Source organism: Bactrocera dorsalis, chromosome 5 (genome assembly GCF_023373825.1).
Source record: "Bactrocera dorsalis isolate Fly_Bdor chromosome 5, ASM2337382v1, whole genome shotgun sequence".
Classification (NCBI taxonomy): Eukaryota; Metazoa; Arthropoda; class Insecta; order Diptera; family Tephritidae; genus Bactrocera; species Bactrocera dorsalis.
The window spans coordinates 47071658-47092353 of NC_064307.1; the positions used below are offsets into that span (position 1 = coordinate 47071658).

The 20696-nt window shown below is 35.9% G+C and overlaps 3 protein-coding genes and 1 long non-coding RNA gene across 12 annotated transcripts in view; 2 read left to right on the forward strand and 2 right to left on the reverse strand.

Moving 5' to 3' along the window:
* The window catches only part of LOC105224278 (dual specificity protein phosphatase 15), a 227321-nt gene that overhangs the window by 54620 nt on the left and 152005 nt on the right, over positions 1 to 20696 (forward strand). The gene's annotated exons all lie outside the window — the stretch shown is intronic.
* LOC105224296 (transient receptor potential cation channel subfamily V member 5) lies at positions 513 to 4046 on the forward strand. The gene is made up of 9 exons (XM_029549429.2): positions 513 to 1188; positions 1247 to 1473; positions 1531 to 2041; positions 2102 to 2420; positions 2484 to 2602; positions 2664 to 2771; positions 2832 to 2983; positions 3040 to 3574; positions 3629 to 4046. The coding sequence occupies exons 1-9, from the start codon at positions 790 to 792 to the stop codon at positions 3797 to 3799; spliced, it is 2541 nt and encodes an 846-aa protein (XP_029405289.2). The 5' UTR covers positions 513 to 789; the 3' UTR covers positions 3800 to 4046.
* LOC125778873 (uncharacterized) overlaps positions 7783 to 20696 on the reverse strand; it is a 114276-nt gene continuing 101362 nt past the window's right edge. Inside the window, exon 2 of the long non-coding RNA XR_007423014.1 lies at positions 7783 to 8205. This is a non-coding gene — a long non-coding RNA (uncharacterized LOC125778873). The remainder of the gene's footprint in view (positions 8206 to 20696) is intronic.
* Positions 8828 to 20696, reverse strand: part of LOC105224277 (BAG domain-containing protein Samui) — a 31463-nt gene continuing 19594 nt past the window's right edge. For 5 of the 8 annotated variants that reach the window (XM_011202314.4, XM_049458469.1, XM_029549418.2 and 2 more), the window contains exons 3-4: positions 10940 to 11048; positions 8828 to 10862 (exon numbers count right to left, since the gene is read on the reverse strand). In XM_011202314.4, coding sequence (XP_011200616.1) covers positions 9247 to 10862; positions 10940 to 11048 — 1725 coding nt within the window. In that variant the 3' untranslated portion in view covers positions 8828 to 9246. Of the gene's footprint in view, positions 10863 to 10939; positions 11049 to 15697; positions 15941 to 20696 lie in introns of those variants that run through there. The other 3 variants (XM_049458472.1, XM_049458471.1, XM_011202315.4) reach the window with 3 other exon arrangements.

The window sequence follows — 20696 nt, forward strand, 5'->3', positions numbered from 1 at the left end:
TTGCAACAGCTAGAGAAAAGCGGAAAGAACATATTTAAAGTGCACACCCTTACATACTGAGGCAACCTTTTCGATGTATTAAATAGCCGCATGTGGCTGAAGGAAGGTCAGCTATGGCATTGCTGATGGGTGAGCGTCGCTCTGCTCTTTTACGGTTGCTCGTCCTTTTTGTTTACCTTTCGCTCTTTGAATTGTCAAGGTACTAATTTTTCGCGCCACTTTTTCCCCGGTAAAAATAGGAGGCCGACAAAGACTGAAAGTGAAATTTAACAAGTCCTTCGAGTCTTTGGCAGAATACGCGCTGTTTGCTTAGCAACCAACCGATGGTCGACTTGCTGTTAAATCAATGGAATTTTTCAGTGAGTTTAAGTAAAGCGCAAGTTTCAGCAGAATTATATTTCTTTAGAAAGTTTTGCTCACCAAAAACAGTTATAATTATAAAAATAATCTCTTAAAAATAACTGTGGAGTCAACCGGAGCTACAGCTTAAAAGTTCTGCCGAGATTTTCAACTACCCTCTGCTTCGAACTACGAAAAGTTTTGAAACTTAGTAGAAGACCACGTTACTTTTTTCCAGCTCACAGAAAGTTAAAGTCAATGCGCTGAAGTAAAACCTGAAATTTTCTTATAAAAGCTACCTCGAACGATGTCGTAACGTGAATAGTCATACGATACATCTCAAAAAGTACAATGCTCCCATAACTTCTGTTAATATTATAAGGTCAGTCGCGGTGCCTATCCGTGCCCGTTTCTCAACTTGTACGTTTGACTTGAGCTTGGTCTGACACCATGGGGAATACGGAGAGCAATGTAACGAGTGGCGTCAAGAAGCAAGCTGGCGTCTCCACACAAGCGCTTTACAAGTTTGTTAATCTCAAGGGCGGCGGTCTCTTGGTGGATATGATGAAACGGGCGTGTCAGACGAAACAATTCGCAGAAATCGATCACGCAATAAAAACGAAGGTCGAACCGTTTCTCTATAATAAAGGCGCAGGCCGCTACTTTCCAATTTCGAAATTGGTGCTCTTACGTAATAAGGAGCGCGCGCGCACCAAACAACTGCCTGAGATCAGAGCGCTGGAGAATCCAGATGATGACTTTAATATACACGACTACTGTACAGAGGTTTCGGAAGCCGAATATATATCGAATCCGAGCGCCTACCGTTTTGTGTGCTGGAATTTGAATGTGAGTAGTAGTGGTCTCTGTAGCCTGTCTTGCGCAAGTAAAGGGTTTTTTTTTTCAGGAACGCGGCGCTGTCGGCGAGACCATTTTACATCTCTGTCTGCTGAACGCCTCATCATTGCATGCGGATCTGGCCAAACGTCTGCTCAAATGGTATCCCAAACTCATACTCGATGTCTATATGTGCGATGAATATTATGGTGAGAGCGTGTTACATATCGCGATCGTTAACGAGGACCCGGCGATGGTTAAATATCTACTAGATGCTGGCGCAGATGTACAAGAACGGTAATAGGTAATGCGAAGCGTATAACTACAGCTAATACACATCTGTGATCTTCTTAGTTGTTGTGGCGCCTTCATGTCCGCCGAGGATCAGAAACCTTCACGTTACGACTCGCCCGATCATGAGTATGTCGGCGTACAACCGATGACCAATTACGATGGTTATGTCTATTGGGGCGAGTACCCAATGAGCTTTGCTGCCTGTCTCTCACAAAAAGATTGTTTTCGCTTGGTGTTGGCACGTGGCGCTGACCCCAATCTGCAGGACACCAACGGCAATACTTCGCTGCATATGCTGGTTATCTACGAAAAGATCGAAATGTTCGATGTAGCCTACGAGGTAGGCACCAATATACACTTACGCAATATGCAAAACCTAACGGCGCTTACGTTGGCCGCGAAGCTGGGACGTGTCGAGATGTTCTTTCATATATTAAGTATAGAACGTGAGATATATTGGCAACTGGGTAGCATAACATGTGCGGCGTACCCATTGTCGATGATCGACACGATCGATGTCGAGACAGGGAATATCAATAAAGATTCGGTATTGAATTTCGTAGTTTTCGGTGTAAGTAGATTTCGAAAACCGAATAGGTGCTCGATAAAATTTACGTTATACAACTTGCAGGACAAACTGGAGCACCTGGAGTTGTTAGACGGTGTAGTTATCGATTTATTGAAGACCAAATGGGAGTCCTTTGTCAAGTCGCGTTTCTACAAACAGTTTTATATGTTCTCCTTCTATTTCCTCTTCTCCTTAATAAGTTTTATCTTACGTCCCGGACCGTCTGACAAAAATGAAGACGATGATGGCGAAGAAGTTGAGAGCGGCGGTGTGGTAACTTCTAACCCGCAAGCCATAAATACAAGTAGTACTGCTGCATTTCATAGAGGCGATAAGTGGTTACGGCGTTTGATCAAGCGCGCAATCGACAAGATGGAATACAGTGAGTGGAGTCTGAACTGTACATTAGGGTCTGAGTTAATCATGACTTTTTTAAACTTCACAGAAACCTTTTGGTTGAACTTCACTGACTACTTTGACGATAATGATGTGGAACCAGTGCCATCTTGGTGGGCGAGTTATGCCGAATGTCCGCTAATGAACATGGAATCGGACTTAGCGAAGGTTGCTTATGAAGATCACAGCAAGTTCGCGTGTAATTAACCAAAACTTTCTTCTCTTTTAGGTACGAATTGTAGCTGAAATCATCATATTCTTTGGCTCGATTTTATACTTATTGGCGGCCCTGAGAGAAGCACGTTTTTTGGGTTATAAAATGTTTGTCGAGAATATGGTAAGGTGCCATTCTTTCATATGATGATTTTTTCTTTCTATATTTCTTATCCATCTAAAGATGACTGCACCCTCTAGGGTCATGTTTCTGTTCTCCTGTGCGCTCATGATGACTATACCGTGGCTGAGGTTGTCCTGCATGACCGAGATTGATGATCATGTGGCTGTCTTTATTATGCTCACTACAGCGCCTTACTTTCTATTCTTTTGTCGGTAAATTCTAAAAAATATCTGTGCTAAATACATACAACTAAATCCTGATTTTTCAGTGGTTTCAAAACTGTCGGTCCTTTCGTTGTGATGATCTATCGCATGGTCATGGGTGACCTTATACGTTTCGTTTCCATCTATCTGGTTTTCGTGATGGGTTTTTCACAAGCTTACTATATTATATTTCTCACATTCGACAACCCCGCAACACCAGAGGAAATCGACGATTCCGAGTCGAATCCAATGCCTTCCCCAATGGAGTCTATAGTGGCTATGTTCTTAATGTCGCTCACCAATTTTGGTGACTACTTCGGCGGCATGGGTTCCACACAGCACGAATATGAAGCGAAGACGCTTTTCTTTCTCTTTATGGTGATTGTCAGCGTGTTGTTGGTGAACATGTTGATCGCTATGATGGGTAACACCTATCAAAAGATCGCCGAGATACGCAACGAGTGGCAACGTCAGTGGGCGCGCATTGTACTGGTAGTGGAGCGTAGTGTACCGCCGGCGGAACGTCTAAAGAATTTTATGCATTACAGTCAACCGATGTCAGATGGACGACGTGCTTTGGTGCTTCGGCTGAATATGAGCGTAAGTATGACGGATATAATATTAGTTCAATTTCTCTAAAATGTTTGTTTCTAGGATGAGGACAAAGAAGAGATGAAGGAGGTGCAAGAGATGAAACGCATACACCAGCGGTTTTCCAAAAAGCGTCAGGTTGAGCGTGAGGCTCGTGCTCGCAAAAGACAAGAGGAGTACGAAAAATTCTTCGGTGCAAAGCCGCCGAGTGACCGTGATAATAATAATACTTGAAGAGAGATTATTGGAAGGATGGACCTGAAATTTATAGATGATATGTTTGTAGTATAAGTAGGTACCAACAGTTATTGGTCGTAGCTAGGTAAAGTCTGAAAAATTCTGAACATTATATGTACTAGATCAATAATTGATTTGTTTAGACAAATTAAAATTGAAAACAAAAGGTGAAATTAAAAACCATTAGTATGTTTTATAGTATATCAAATTATTCTCCTTTTATTACAGATTTCTTCAAACTTTTCCAAAACTTAGTTCTTTCCCAAGACACTTTCAGGTTCTACTTAACCTTGGTTCCTATTTTTGTACCGTCAGGACCGACGAGACTAAACTTTTTCCGTCGGAAAAAAATTGCATTTATCCATTCTAATGTCTACTTCATGTACATTTTTGCGTACTGTAACCTTGCATCCTTATGACCTTTGTCAAGGGTGGTGATTTCGCTTGGCGATGAGTTTAAAATTTCTGGAAGCCGATGTTTTTTAATAGGAAGATTAAGTTTTGCTAAAAATTATGAAACAATTAACTGGATGCCGATGGATTGCCGACCGAGCTTTCAAATACGGCGGCGAAGGGCTGATAAGAAACATGGATCAGCTTCTCTGTAAAACATGGTCGGACGAAAGCATGTCTGAAGATTGGAATTTATGTATGCTCTGCTCAATCTAAACAAGGGAAAGTCCACAATCTGCGACAACTACCGTGGGATAAACCTCCTAAACAAACTGATTGGACCTTATCATGTGGCTTCAGGCCTGGGAAAGCAACAGCTAACCAAATATTCACTATGCGCCAAATCTTGGAAAAGACCAGTCTACTTAAGCTGCTTTTGACAGCATGAAAAGGGGCTGCCTTTATGCCGCTATGTCTGAATTAGGTATCCCCGCAAAACTAATACGTCTATGTAAACAGCCGTTGAAGAATACCAAAAGCTCCGTTAGAATCTCGCCGGGCCGTTCAATACCAAACCAGATTTCGGACAAGGTGACTCCCTATCGTGCGACTTCTTCAATCTACTTCTGGATATAACTCTGAGCTGAATAGAGAAGGTACCATTTTCTATAAGTGTGTACAGCTACTGGCGTACGCGATGTTAGTTCTGCTTTTTCCATACTGGATAAAGAAGCGAAGCGTATGGGTCTGGTCGAGGCCAAGACGAAATGTCACCTGTCATCAAACAAACAGTCCTTGCACTCGCAACTTGGCTCCCATGTCACTGTTCGCAGTCATAACTTCGAAGTCGTACATAATTTCTCGTCTATTTTGGAACCAGCCTTAACATCAATAACAACGTCAACCTCAAAATCCAACACAAAATAACTCTTGCCAACAGGTGCTACTTCGGACTGAGTACACAATTGAGTATTAAATCCTCTCTCGAAGAACAAAGATAAAATTCTACAAGTCACTCATAAAAAGTTCTGCGGAAGATTCATGGTCCTTTACGCATTGGCAACGGTGAATATCGCACTCGATGGAACGATGAGCTATGTATGCATTTATATAAGATATTAAAAGACAGTGGCTAAACTGGTTAGGTTATGTTGTTCGAATAGACGAAAACACTCCAGTTGTGAGAGTATTCGATGCAATACTTGCCGGGGGAAAGCAGGAGAATGACCTTGGAATCTCCAATTGGCGCCAACCAGCGAAATGGAAGAACGACTAGCGCGTGTTTGTAAAGTCGCGTAAGCGGTGTCTACGCCAATAAAAAATAAAAAGAAGTGGATTTCGTTTTGGTAATTACTTGTAGAAGGTAATTTTAAGAGTACTTTGTATAAACTTACCATTTGGAGACAATAAAAAAATTAATAACAGAAAAGTGGCGGAAGCAGTGTAGTGGACTTAAACAAGTTTTTGAAACAAGAAATCAAAGGCACACTAAATGTATGATAAATATGTTATTTATTTACAAACAATCAAGATTTCGTTTTTTTTTAAGAAGTCAGTGTTTCGCTTATTTCAAACTTTACTGCAAGTTTTTCACAAAAGTGTACTTTGGAGAAGCTAAAACATGATTATATTTAATTTTTTGTATCTGGTTAAAATTTTGTGATTTTTTAGTATTTTATTTAACTTTTTCTCCAATTTTTTTTTCATTAAAAATCGTTTTTTATGATAATTTTCTTTATATCAAATTGAGGTAAGCTTCATTACATCTCTCTTATGTTATTGCTTAGGCACCGTGTGTTTATGTTTGCTGTTTATTAACGTAATTTTTATTTAATTTTTTCCATTTTACTATAATATTTGATCGTTTACTGTTTCTTAGTATTTTTAGTATTAAGATTAGTATGTTTAGTGCAAGAATATTCGTTAGATATTTCCTTTCCTGGTGTTAGCAACAAAAATAGTATTTTCTAATGATTACATGCTAAAATAACGGTACTTAATATTACATTTTCTACCAAAAATAATTCAGATATACTTATACTTTTATGTTACATATGCGGAACACCCAGCTGACAAAGACGTGTCTTTCCTAATTTATAATTGGAAACGAAGATATCATTTCTACTAACCACACAGGCAATGTATGTATGTATGTATATCATCTTATGATATATGTATATATAAATCTTTTAAATTTAATTCGTTATTCAAAATTACGATCATTAATGAATACAAAAGATGCTGACGATCTCTCGGTCATGCAATTTAAGCATTACATTCAAGACTGGCCGCTGTTTAAGATTCATATATCATGAAAGAAATATACAGAACTGTTAAGGCAGTCCACTAATTTTAAATAGCGGATATTATGCGATAGATCTTAATACAGTCTGCAAAATCGAGAAGAAGTTACTCAGTTTTAATAAATTAATTCTCATAAAAACCTTTCCAAGAAATCATAATTCCACTCAAAATTTCTGGTGTTGGAATCGAAAAAGATTAAAGCTGTTGAAAATCATACTACCATGGTATTTGAAAACTTGAGCTCCACAGATAGTTTCATAGAAAAATTACTACATTTGGGAGCAATAGGAACTGGAGAAAAATACTAACCATCAAAATATATTTGAATATTCAATTTAATTGTATAAGTAACGGGTGATTTTTTTGAGGTTAGGATTTTCATGCATTAGTATTTGACAGATCACGTGGGATTTCAGACATGGTGTCAAAGAGAAAGATGCTCAGTATGCTTTGACATTTCATCATGAATAGACTTACTAACGAGCAACGCTTGCAAATCATTGAATTTTATTACCAAAATCAGTGTTCGGTTCGAAATGTGTTTATCGACAAATTTTGTTCAGCGATGAGGCTCATTTCTGGTTGAATGGCTACGTAAATAAGCAAAATTGCCGCATTTGGGGTGAAGAGCAACCAGAAGCCGTTCAAGAACTGCCCATGCATCCCGAAAAATGCACTGTTTGGTGTGGTTTGTACGCTGGTGGAATCATTGGACCGTATTTTTTCAAAGATGCTGTTGGACGCAACGTTACGGTGAATGGCGATCGCTATCGTTCGATGCTAACAAACTTTTTGTTGCCAAAAATGGAAGAACTGAACTTGGTTGACATGTGGTTTCAACAAGATGGCGCTACATGCCACACAGCTCGCGATTCTATGGCCATTTTGAGGGAAAACTTCGGACAACAATTCATCTCAAGAAATGGACCCGTAAGTTGGCCACCAAGATCATGCGATTTAACGCCTTTAGACTATTTTTTGTGGGGCTACGTCAAGTCTAAAGTCTACAGAAATAAGCCAGCAACTATTCCAGCTTTGGAAGACAACATTTCCGAAGAAATTCGGGCTATTCCGGCCGAAATGCTCGAAAAAGTTGCCCAAAATTGGACTTTCCGAATGGACCACCTAAGACGCAGCCGCGGTCAACATTTAAATGAAATTATCTTCAAAAAGTAAATGTCATGAACCAATCTAACGATTCAAATAAAGAACCGATGAGATTTTGCAAATTTTATGCGTTTTTTTTTAAAAAAAAGTTATCAAGCTCTTAAAAAATCACCCTATATATCAGCTCTTTCAGAATTTGTAAACAATATTTGATAATGTATCAGAATTCAAGTGAAATAAAAAATCAAGTTTGTATAAGGTTTGAATGCCGTTATAAAGTCGAAACTATTACGAACTAGTAACTGTACCTTAATATTTGGTCTTGAAATTCAATGGTAAGTTAGGATTGCCATATGCCATTGGATAAATTGGTGCCTGTTGTCAACGTTTTATGCCAAATGGTAAGTACACCCTAGGTTTTACTAATGTGGACATAAGTCAGATGATTCCACTGAACTCACTATGGATGTCGGGACCATGAAAAAATATTTATAACATAGCACGAACATTTTTATTTGACTTCACAAAAATTCATCGATTTATCTCCAGTAGTTTATAAGAAAATAATTTTACAATTTTATCGTGCTCTAAATTTCAACCTTAAATAACTTTAACAAAAAAAAAAAAAGAATTTTGACGAAATATTTAAATACATCACGGGGTATGCGTTTCCAAATAAACCACTAATTTTCAAAATCGGTGATTTTTCGAAATTTTCAGGGACCACCTTGACGTGGTTTGACCCATATTGGTTTCAACGGTTCGTTCTCATAAATTGATTTCTGAGCATAAACTGTCCATATTCTTCGTTTGCCATAAAAATCTTCACAATTAAAAAATCTATGCAATTCTATCCATTTTTCAGGATTTTTGGGATTTACAATATATCGATTGTGATTAATTGTCTCAAAACCGTTTTGTATTATATTTAATCGATATTTTTTTTTACATTTCTATTAGAAAAAAATAATAAACATCAAACTATTTTTTACAATTGTGTGACTAAAATCATTATACAAGAATTATTATATTTTTATCGCCATCATCAGAAAAAATCTAATTTTTATAGCCAAAAATTAAATAAGAACAGCAACTTTCGATAACAAAATATCCCATGATCGAAATCTAATCACAAAAAAATATATTTTTTACTTCAAGACCTTAATTTAACGCTTAGATTATATCATAACCAGAATAATGTGAAAAACAAAAACAAAAAAATATATTTTAAATATTTTTATTCTTATTATTATTATTATTTTTCGTCCAATAAACGCAGTGCCTGTCGAGTCGCTCGCTTCGGCTCCGAAGCAGGACTCGTGTGGTATACTAGCGCTCGCTAAACATCTCACTTAAATTTACGAAACATATTGTTTTTTTGCCTAAAGCACTGCGCAGCATTCCTTTCAACATTTTCTAAAATAATTTGTGGCATAAAATAAAAACGTATATAAGTATGTATATATTTTTTTCTTAAATTTTCGTTAAATTTCTAACACAACGAATTTTACATTTATTTAGATGTATGAAACTAAGTTTTTTTAGGACTTTCGTTTGGTGATGCTATGTAAACGCTTTGAAAATGAGGCTGAGTAGGAAGAGGAGCTCACGGCGCCTGATGAGCTGCGCTGTTGCAATCATCATTTGCTCGCCTCCGCCTCAGCCTTCGACGACACTTCGGTTGTGGCGGCTTCCGCAGCCGGAGCATCGCTACTGGCCACTGCTTCCTTGTTGCTCACCTCGGCGGCATCCGCACTCTTCACATCACTAGCGCTTGCTGACTGTTCGACTTGCATGCCCTCTGGCGGTGGCAATGGTATGGGCGCTTGAATTTGCTTCGCATCAGCCGGTTCGGGCTCGGCCACAGGCGTCTCTGCAGCTTCAGATGCAACCTCTGCAACTTTCTCTTTTGAAGCGCTCTTGCGCGTCGCAGCCTCTTCGGTCTGCATTGGTTCAGCGGCACCGCTTGATACGGACTGTTCGGACGCTTCGCCACCTTCTGTTGCCTGTTGTGCAGCTTTAGTGTTCTCGTTTGCTTTCGCTTCGAGCACATTGATGGATGCCTGTATGCATTTGATGGCCTCCTTACGCGCTAGACGTATGCTATCCTTGCCGTTTGTATCGATTGTGTCCAACTTAAGTAGGTTACGTGTCAACATCTCGTCAAGATAGACGTACTCTTTGTCTTGACGTGTGCCCGTGAAATTCTCCACTTTCGCCATGAGATCGAGGACATCGCGTTGAATGTCTTGGATTTTGCTGATTGAGTCTAGCGTATGTGGAGTTTGTGGTGGCATTCCACCTGCGGCTGCACCCTGTTGAGAGGGCTGCTGCTGAGTATTTAGTGGAGTTGGACGGTGTTGCTGATGTTGCGGCTGTTGTTGTTGCTGTGGTTGTGGTTGGTACTGTTGCTGCTGTTGTTGTGGCGGCACAAATGCTCGAGCCGAAGCACTAGCCGTAGCTTGTGTCTGACCGGGCGCGCTATTTTGATTTGGTATTTCCTTGTGTGCGTTAATGATCGGCTCAGAACGACCCTCCACAAAGATCGGTATGGTGCGCACATAGCTGCCGCCCGGGGTTTGTGGCGGTGGTGGTGTCTGTTGTCGTTGCTGTGGGTGCGGTTGTTGTTGTGGCGGGTAATAGGCCTTATGATACTGCGGTTGCTGACCAGCATTAGGGCCAGTCTGCACATGTGGACTAGTCTGTGTGCCGAATTGTGAGTGTCCGGCCTGTGGTGGCGGTGTCTGGCGCTTGCCATTCACTGGCACCTGTTGTTGTTGTTGTTCTTGTGGTGGCGCCGAATGCGCACGTATACCTTGTTCCGACTCCAGCGCTGACTTCACACCCATATCGACAGTGTTACGTAGCCCATGTTGTTGTAAATTATCAGCATAAGCTTGTGGTGCAGCGCTGTCCACCTGATCGCCATCCATGCGGACAGTGGGATCTTCAGTTTGTATGGCGGCGTCGCAGAGTTTCTTCGATGGCGACTGTGGTACGCCAGCGCCGTTGGGTGGTGAAGCGGGTACGTATGATTGATAGTAGGCGGGACCGCCACCCTGTACTGGGGCTTGTTGTGAATGCTGAGAGCTGTGTCGGCGTGGCAATGTGGCGCTTTCGTCACGTCTGTGACCAAAACCGTCCGGTATATATTGACGGAATTCTGAAGGCAGGCGATTAAAGAAGTCATCATCACGGCCCATGTGATCGGCAGCACGTCGGCGACCGAGCGAGTTGAATTGGGGAAAACCAAAATCTATAGTGACACAAAAGAGGAAAGAGAAACTTTAATCAGCGCAAATTTTACAAGTGTCGTTATTTTGTTGTGCTTACGTGAGTTGTTGAAGCCACTGAACGGGTCGTGCATGCGGCCCAAGCGACTGCGTGGAAACATGTCCATATCCATATCCATGTCCATGTCCGGTTCGAAACCAAAGCCCTGCTGAAAAAGACAAAAAAGTGAACGTAAGCTTCAGTAAAATGTTGTGAGAATAAAAAGCGCGCTTAAGAATAATTTAAATTTAATCTTTTTGATGAATCAAATTACTACTGCGTCGTCGTAAAGCATGGATTTATCAGTTTACTGTTTAAGTTGAAAATTTCTATAGTATTGGTTAAATAATTTTGATATTTAAGTTTTAAAATTTTTTTTTGTTTTACAAAATGGCAAAATGTTTGAAAAATGTGGAATAGAACTTCAAATAAAGAGATAATGAAATTTTTATTTCGCTTCGGTACCCATACAGGGTGTTGTAAGTGTTAATGAGTCAAATGAAAGGTGATGAATGAACGGATCTGGCTATGCCACTCTTTCATAATAGCAAGGAAGGTATAAATCAGTTAAAAATCTAAAGGAAGGTAGAGAAAGCTGTTTAAGGATGGAAAAAGTTTGTTTAGTTCTTACCAAGTCTTGACTTTTTCAAGAGAGCGGAAGTAACACAATGATTATAATTAAAAACTGTGAATTTTTGAGTAGCGGTTATTTCGGCCATTCATAGTAGAGATAAATTTACATCGATTTCCGAACATATTTTTATAGAGTTCAAAAAGTTTAGCAAGGTTCGGCGGGAGACTTTTACTAATAGTAATGTTCCCGAAAAATCCGAAATTTACAAAATCAAAACTTTTCAATATTACATTGAGCAAATATGTATATTAAAATCAGGGTTTCCAAAATTCTACAGAGAGAAATCAGAGTTTCCAATACTATACAGAAAAAGTTCCAAAAATCAGTTATTCCATTATTCCACAAAGAAAATTAAAAATAATATATATCACATTTTTTATTGAAAATGCATACAAAAATAAATATAACAAAAAATATTGGCGGTCCAAGGGGTTCAACCAATTGTCTACGACAATTAAATCACGCATATCACGGTGACTAAAAATAAAAACAAACGTACATATATACCCACACAACCACAAGTTCATACAGATGGTCTGTGCACTCATGAGTGCAATTTCAAAATTATTTCATTTTGGCAAGAAAAAAGCAAAATATTTATTAAATCTCCTTTTATTTTTCATGTGTCAGAAGTCCACCTTCAATTTGCTTTATTGGATACACAAATAGACTAAACAACAAACAAAGAAAACGAATTTACACGAACAAAACATCAAAACAAGCAAATACACGACAGTGTCAATCATAATAATAACGACACTGTCGCAGAAATATAAAATGAGTCATGCGCGTCAATACCAATGAAAAAGAAAAAGTAATTCGAGTTAATAAAAAAATCGCCAACAATACGCTAAAGAGGTGTACAAGCAGAAATATCGTGTGTACATAGGCAAAAACAGCAACAACACGACGTATATTGAAGTGTTTACCAGCACGTCAAACACTTACGACTCAAATTACATGGCAAAAACAACAAGCACACATAAGCCATCATAATTTCGCGCAAAAACAACAATTTTTTCTTCATTCAAACACACTAAATATTGAAAACAGTAAAGCGTGACGTCATTTGGTAGTGAAATAAATCAGAAGAGAGTAATTTAAGACTTGCAAAGGCAGCACTGAGGCTGATGCGAGCAAAGACGAAAGCAAACAAGCTAGCGAACTGGATTAATTAGTTTTGTATGCAAAACTAATATGCACACATATTATATTTATATATGTACACAGTATATCTATGTATATTTGTATGTAAATATTATATTTTGCAATGCGATTTTTGTACTTGTGCGTCGAAGCCAAAATCGACATAGTGCAGTGGTCGGCATTTCTTAGCACAATTGTGCAAACTAACTTCACACGTACGCTTACGCTCTATCGTTCAGTCGTTGTTGAGCCAGCAACGAATTAACATCACGCAAGACTATAGCGCAAAACCAAATATGCCCTGCGAGAAATATGTTATGATTCTAAATGCCTTTGATGCCATGCAACGCCTTTTATGTTCCAAGTCTTTTAAAGATAATAGGGAATATATCCTCAACAGACAATTAGTTAATTTTCATTATACTATTAATTAATAATAAAAATTGCTTAATTTTAATTCCAATTTCTTACTGGGCTACTTTATTTTCGTGCTCACCAACACAGTGACAAATCCTCTCATGCCGACCACTGACACAGTGTGGAGTGGATAAAGCGTTGAGACCTGTGTTGACCAGCGCGAGACCGGCGTGCACAACCGCACAACACGCCATTACCGGCATGACGTCATTGCCAGCTGAAACCCCGCATACGCAAATACAAATTTATACAAGTTTGTATATATTTTGCGGCTTGCCGGAATTTCAAGGGGACATCCGAAAAAAATAAAAACTTAACAATCGACCACAATTTTTTTGACAATTTTTCTGTTTATGTGTGGGTGTGTTTTACGCAATTATTTGAAAAAAATTTGCGAATTTTAAAGCGCCATTGTTGCGGTTTTATTTTATTTAGAGTGGGCTTTATGCCCAGTAACCATTTAGGAAGTAAATACATTTTTTTACTTGTTTTTCGCAATTTCTATAGCAAGTTTCAATTTCGTGCGCATAATAACACATTTAATAAAAAATATACAAAAAACTTCCACTTGTATGATATATTCTATAGTGCACACCTCATTGATATTGTTGAAAGGCTATACAATGTGACGTTTTATGGTGAATGAATCTGAGCACAATTGCTTTAATTGGTTCATAAAGACGAGCTGCATATAAATTAGATAATTGCTGGCAAAAGCAATCAAAAAAAGTATACATAATAATAAAATAACAAATACTAAAAATAAAAATAAAAAAGAAATAATTAAATATTTTAGCTATTATTAAAAAAAAAAATGAATTTATTTTTTATTTTCACAGCATACTTTTTAAAAATAAATAAATAATTATCCAAAATTAAAAAAAAAAAATAATACATAAATTTTTTAAAGAGTTATATGCTAACTCCAAAAAAATAAATGTATGTAAATACATACATATATATATAAAATATAAAAAAAAAATATTTAAACATAATAACAAAAACTAAAATAAAATAATAAATTATTAATTTGCAGGAAAATAAAACGTAAACAATTCCAAAAGATGCGAAAATTTTAATAATTAAATTATAAATTATGTTTCATTATTTGAAATATTGATAAATTATCTGAAATTAAATAAACAAATATAAAATTAATGAAATTTCCAAGTAAAAATAAAAATAAATAAAAAAAAAACAAACAATAAACAAAAATATGATTAAAAAGGTGGAAAATATTACATAAATAAACATAAAAAATATAGTAATTTCCATAGTAATAGTATATTATGTAGAATGAATTTTATTTGAAAAAAAGTTGGATTGATGATGGTTTAAAACAAAATTATAAATAGATTAAGAAGTCATTTTAATGTCTGTAATCAGAGCAAATTCATAAAAAAAAAAATTATAAAATCACTCAGTGTAACGTTAAGCTATTAGTTTAGTTTATTTATAACATTATTTTTTATTATCTCTTCGAGCATTTCTGCCTTGTCATCTAGCTACCACAAAAAATATTATTATTCTTTATTTACACACTTAAATTTAGTAAATTGCTAATTATAAATTCTCGCCGTGCCAATTATTTTGTAATCAAGCTGAAAATAAATTTTCAAAAAATAAAAGAATCGCAGACGAAATTTCTTATCGAAAGCTTTTTGTCACGATATGATTCATGGAACACAATTTAATAAATTAAAAATCGATGATAAAAAAAAATTGAATTAAATTTTAATTAAAAAATTAAATTAAATAAGAATAAAATACAATTAAAATACATTAAAACAGAACGACAAAAAAATTATAACCACGCTGAAGAAACATAAATTGTAGACGAAATCAAGTAACGAAAATTTTCAGAGGTTGTTTCCTTGAGCACAACGTAGTAAATTAAAAATCGATAGTAAAAATTTTCAAAACAAAAGAGTTGAAAATAAAAAAAATTACAAAGATTAATATAAAATTGCACAGGATTATAACTTACTAAATGAGCAGAACTAAAAGTGAATAATTAAAAAATTAATTTTTCTTCCAAATGAGCAGAACTAAAAATGAATAAATAAAAAAAAATTAAAACAAAAAAATTGAAAATAAAAAAATTAAAAAAAATTTAAAACAAATCAATTCTTGATACATGCCACTTTTAATTAGCAGAACAATTTCTTTACACTATGCAATTTACTAACATTTCAAACCATTTGTATTATTATTAAAAATGATAGCAACTTTATAAAATTAAATTCAAATAGTTTTTCATTATGTAATAATTCTGGAAAGCTCCAGCTACGTCCAAAATATCATACTATATAAGTATGAAATTATATATGTATGTACATATGTATGCATTTGTATCTGTATACCCAATTTGGTTAGCACAAAAAGCAGTTTTAACTTGGCTTATTTTGGCAGTTTTAAGATTTCCTTTTTAGCCGTTTCACCGCTTGCTTTGTTCAGCAATTTTAGTTAATGCCAAAAAAAGTCCACAAAATGCGAAGCTCTTAACTTATTTATGTTGTTGTTGTTAATTCTTTCTTATGCTCAAATAAAGTCACTAAATTTGCACTATTTATTTTGCGATGTTTGCTAGTTTAGTGTAAAATTTATATAAATATATTTACTTGCACACTTGTTGTTTTACTGCACTGCTTTGTTGTTGCTTCCTTATATTTTTCGAAAGTCTTTACTTTGTTGCAATTGAATTCACTTAAAATAAGATTTATAGTATAATACTGTTCGCTTCACAAATTTTTGCTTTGCTTTTTACACTTTTTAATAAATAATTTCTTTTTCCTCTCGTTTTTCTTTTCGCAAATTGATGTGTTCCGCACACGTTCGCGTCTCAATTTCAACTGTTTGCGCTGTCACTAATTGGCATTGCTTTTATAGCGACGCCCTCGCTTATTTGCACTGCTTAGCAAGTACCACATACCCATAAGCACACAAACTCACACATATGTACATACAACAGTGGTCGGCATTTCTTAGCACAATTGTGCAAACTAACTTCACACGTACGCTTACGCTCTATCGTTCAGTCGTTGTTGAGCCAGCAACGAATTAACATCACGCAAGACTATAGCGCAAAACCAAATATGCCCTGCGAGAAATATGTTATGATTCTAAATGCCTTTGATGCCATGCAACGCCTTTTATGTTCCAAGTCTTTTAAAGATAATAGGGAATATATCCTCAACAGACAATTAGTTAATTTTCATTATACTATTAATTAATAATAAAAATTGCTTAATTTTAATTCCAATTTCTTACTGGGCTACTTTATTTTCGTGCTCACCAACACAGTGACAAATCCTCTCATGCCGACCACTGACATACAATCACTAGAGTAGTAGCTTTGAGTGCGGACACTCTCAATCGTATTTGGTTTGATTGGTTATGCGCGTTGGCGTATATAAGTTTGTATGTATGCATGTGTATATGTGTCGCATGACTTTTCCCGATGTTCTGCGTAGCTTCTACGCTCTTCTCGAAGGCGCAGACAACAATTGGCGCACTCACTCATTGCTGGGGGGCGCTATTGATTTTCTGATTTTCCTCAACGATTTTCCACAAGCAAACACTTACACATTTATATATACACACATACAGACTCGCATAATATTTTATGCAAGAATTTTAATTTTTTTGCAAAAAAGAATTTTTTGCATTTTCTTTATCCATTAGCACATGACTTTTTCGAGTTGTTTGTTTTTGCCTTTTGTTTTTCTTGTAACAATTTTCTTTTTTTTTCTTTTTTGTTGGTGAGTAAAGCGGTTTTCCATAACAATTACGCAAAAATTGTGCATGAGTGGAGGAGAGAAGTGTGAAAAACCCCTTTTTTTTATAATAATAAGATTGGCACACACTTATTTATGTATGTAAGTACGTAATAATTGTATCTAATTGTTGTTGTATAAGTGCAAAAAATATATTTTTGCTGTTTTTTACTTCTCCCTTTTGCTCTCTTTTTCTATTGATGTATTGATTATAATAGCATTTAATATGTTTTCTTGAATAAATATACTTTTAAATTGTTGAAACCTTTTCTCTCACATAGTATTTATGTATGTATGTATGGCCATTCACATTGTAGCCATAGATTGATTACGCACCCACACATTCATAAAAATAATCTTATCAATGAATTTTTTGTACATCTTTCTATTGCATTCGTCCTTGCTTACGCAAACTTCACATTTTCAGTTTATAATGGAATAATCTAGATTCTAAGCACTTCTTACACGCTTATACATATATACATATGTATGACATATAAGTATGTATGCATGTACATAAAATTATGTTGCCAAAATGGGAGGAGGGGAAAAGCAAGATTATGTGTGTTTGTGTATATAACTATGTATATAAAACCTCATAATCAGTGAATGACTACGTGCGACTTTTTGTTATTATTGCAATCTTTTTATGAAAAAACTCCCAGAATAAATTGTCAAAGTGAGACCTGTTTTTAGTGCTCTAGGTTGGTCTAACTCCATACACTATCAACTGGAGATTGAAACTAGCCCGCAGTGAAATTAACCGTCTATTTGTTCCAATAGGAACTGCAAACCAAAATAATCAACTGACTATATTTCTCCCATTCCCATAAAGGATAAAGGATTCTAATTCGCAGCGTTTCCTAACAAAATTTGGAGTATGTATCATACCACTATTGCAATAACAACTATTTATATTTTTTCCATAGATTAAATTTTATACGATTTTATGAGATGATGATAGTCAAACTTCGATCAGAAATATTTACAATGTATTCTACTAGTTCCCAGCTGGCATGTAGATTTTGTGTTACAGTCATCGCTCACAAATTAAAAGCACTGTGTTTCTAAGACAATTGAGACAATTCTCAAAGCTAAGTTATTAATTGTAATTTAGACGGCTCAATCACCAATTTCACCTCGCTGAGCTTACACCACCAAGGGTTACAGCTTGACGAACTACAGACGCATTGAGATCTTAGATTATTCGTATTTTCGATTTTAATTCCAGAACATTCAATGTTCTGAAATCTTTGAATCAAATTTCTGGGAGTGCTAATTACCGAAGATTCTAATTTGTGAGCGTCATATGTATTATAAGCCAAAGGCAGTAGTTTTAGTCTTAAAAAGGGGGGAATAAAACAAATATAATACCTCCATATACTTAAGTAAGAATTATAGAAAATATCGGCATCTTTGTACGAGGTTTGTTCAAAAAGTAAAGCGAATTCTGTATTTCTTAAGAAAGTGATTATTTAAGTATTCATGAATATCTTTTTGTCTCCTTCAAAGAAATTCCCAGATATATTGCACTTCTGTCAGCGTTTTTTCAATCCTCCAAACACTTAAAAGAGTAATTTTTCTTTTCAGTTTTCATCTACAAAATCGTAGCGTAGCATCGACTTTTCATAATTCATAAATCATAAAAGATTATGTGTGCGTCTACTTTGCTGGAATTGTCTGTTTATTTTTTCCAAAACTTTTGCTCCAATTTATGCCATTTTATGACTAATGCAAAATATGCCTAAATAAAAAAAATGTTCTACTTACAAAGACCGTTCTTTCAAAACTTTAAGTGCCAGTCTTTCATATTCATGTTTGTTTGTGCCTGATTTTGCACAAATACTCGTATATCTAAAGAGCTATAGATTTACTCCAAAGCGTGTCTGTAAAGCCTCACTAAAAATTCGCGTTGCTACATTTCGTTGCACTTATGGTAATATCCATATCAAATGATACACACACATACAAAAAACTATAGGCGGACAGTTGTACTGACTCTCCGGCAGTTGGCAGTAATAATGCAAATGTTTTGGAAAATAGTAGGCCACAGCCGACAGACGCCTTCGTCTAGCGCGCCATAGAAATATGCGGTTATCCGACATACTTACATATATGTATGTACATACACACACATACAAATTATTGAGGCATGTAAATATTTATGGCATAGACTTTATACTATAATAAGTAATAAAGTGCAGTGCACAATTTTCCTGGAAGCAGCGTAATTTCAAACAAATGAGCTACTCAGAACACGAAAGTAATTGAAATAACACGAAGTACAGTAGAACTCCAATTATCCGAACTCCGACTATCCGAATCACAATGTAGGAGAGTGGATGGCATGAGACACGTCTGACCCTGGTTTTCAAATTCTCAATGACGATGAAATTGTTGTAAGTGTGAGAGAAGATGTTGAAGTGGAAGTGGAAGAAGAACTTTCTGCTGATGTTGAAGTAGACGCTGGACCATCAGCTAGTGAAGCATTTGTCGGCCTCGAGACTGCTTTGAAGTGGATGGAGCGTCAGCCCGAGTGTGACCACTTGCAACTGCTCACCGTCAAGCGAATGCGTGACCTGGCTGCCCGAAAACGGTTGAAGACCGCAAAACAGCTTACATTAACGGAGATGTTTAAAAAACTATGATTTTTATTTCTAAACTTGTACATAAGTACATTTTGTTTATATTTAAAACATGTGAAAATTTCATGTTTCTTTCATTTAATTCAAAAAAAAAATAGTGCAATATCAAAACGTAGCTTTTATTCTCTCCAATGGCAATTTAAAAAAAAAAAAATCCGATTATCCGAATATTTGATTATCCGAATGGGTCCCGGTCCCCATTAATTCGGATAATTGGAGTTCTACTGTAATCAGATAATTGTGTAACTGGATAATATATTAATTTTTCCAATGCTTAGACGTTAATATAGATCGTGAGTATACCCAGTTGGATTGTAAATCATTCACATTTTTATCGTACTGATGAAAATGTACGCAATCATTAGGGTGGTCTTTAAAAATTTTAATAATTTTTTTAACATATGTACATATACACTTTAATTGATAGTAACAGACAGCAAATAATCACTTATTTAAATTGTATTTCTGTTCTGGGACTATTATTAGGGTGTGGACTTAAAAATATGAATAAAATATTTGTTTCTACATAAACACTTTACTTGATAGTAACAACAGCCAAAAAGTTTATTTCTGTCTTAGGACTATCATTAGGGTGTGTCACTTGGTCATAAAATTTTAATAAAACACTTTTCTGCATATGCACTTTACTTGATATAAACGGTAGCCAAAAAGCATTTATTTAAATTTTATTTCTCTTCTGGTACTATATTAGGGTGTGTCATTTGGTCCTAAATATTCGAATAAAATATTTTTTCTGCATACGCACTTTTATTGATAGTAACAGCTGCCAAACATCGCTTATTTAAATTTTATTACTGGGTCAGGACTACTATTGGGGTGTGTAACTTTTATGATAATAACGGGTGATTTTTTTGAGGTTAGGATTTTCATGCATTAGTATTTGACAGATCACGTGGGATTTCAGACATGGTGTCAAAGAGAAAGATGCTCAGTATGCTTTGACATTTCATCATGAATAGACTTACTAACGAGCAACGCTTGCAAATCATTGAATTTTATTACCAAAATCAGTGTTCGGTTCGAAATGTGAAAATCCGCTTTTTTATCGACAAATTTTGTTCAGCGATGAGGCTCATTTCTGGTTGAATGGCTACGTAAATAAGCAAAATTGCCGCATTTGGGGTGAAGAGCAACCAGAAGCCGTTCAAGAACTGCCCATGCATCCCGAAAAATGCACT

Excerpts from the sequence above, each read along its gene's own strand:
- LOC105224296 (XM_029549429.2), top strand. The coding sequence starts at position 790 with ATGGGGAATACGGAGAGCAATGTAACGAGTGGCGTCAAGAAGCAAGCT. Across the intron at positions 2,421-2,483 it reads AATCGACAAGATGGAATACA|AAACCTTTTGGTTGAACTTC; the intron begins GTGAGTGGAGTC and ends TAAACTTCACAG. Across the intron at positions 3,575-3,628 it reads TGCTTCGGCTGAATATGAGC|GATGAGGACAAAGAAGAGAT; the intron begins GTAAGTATGACG and ends GTTTGTTTCTAG.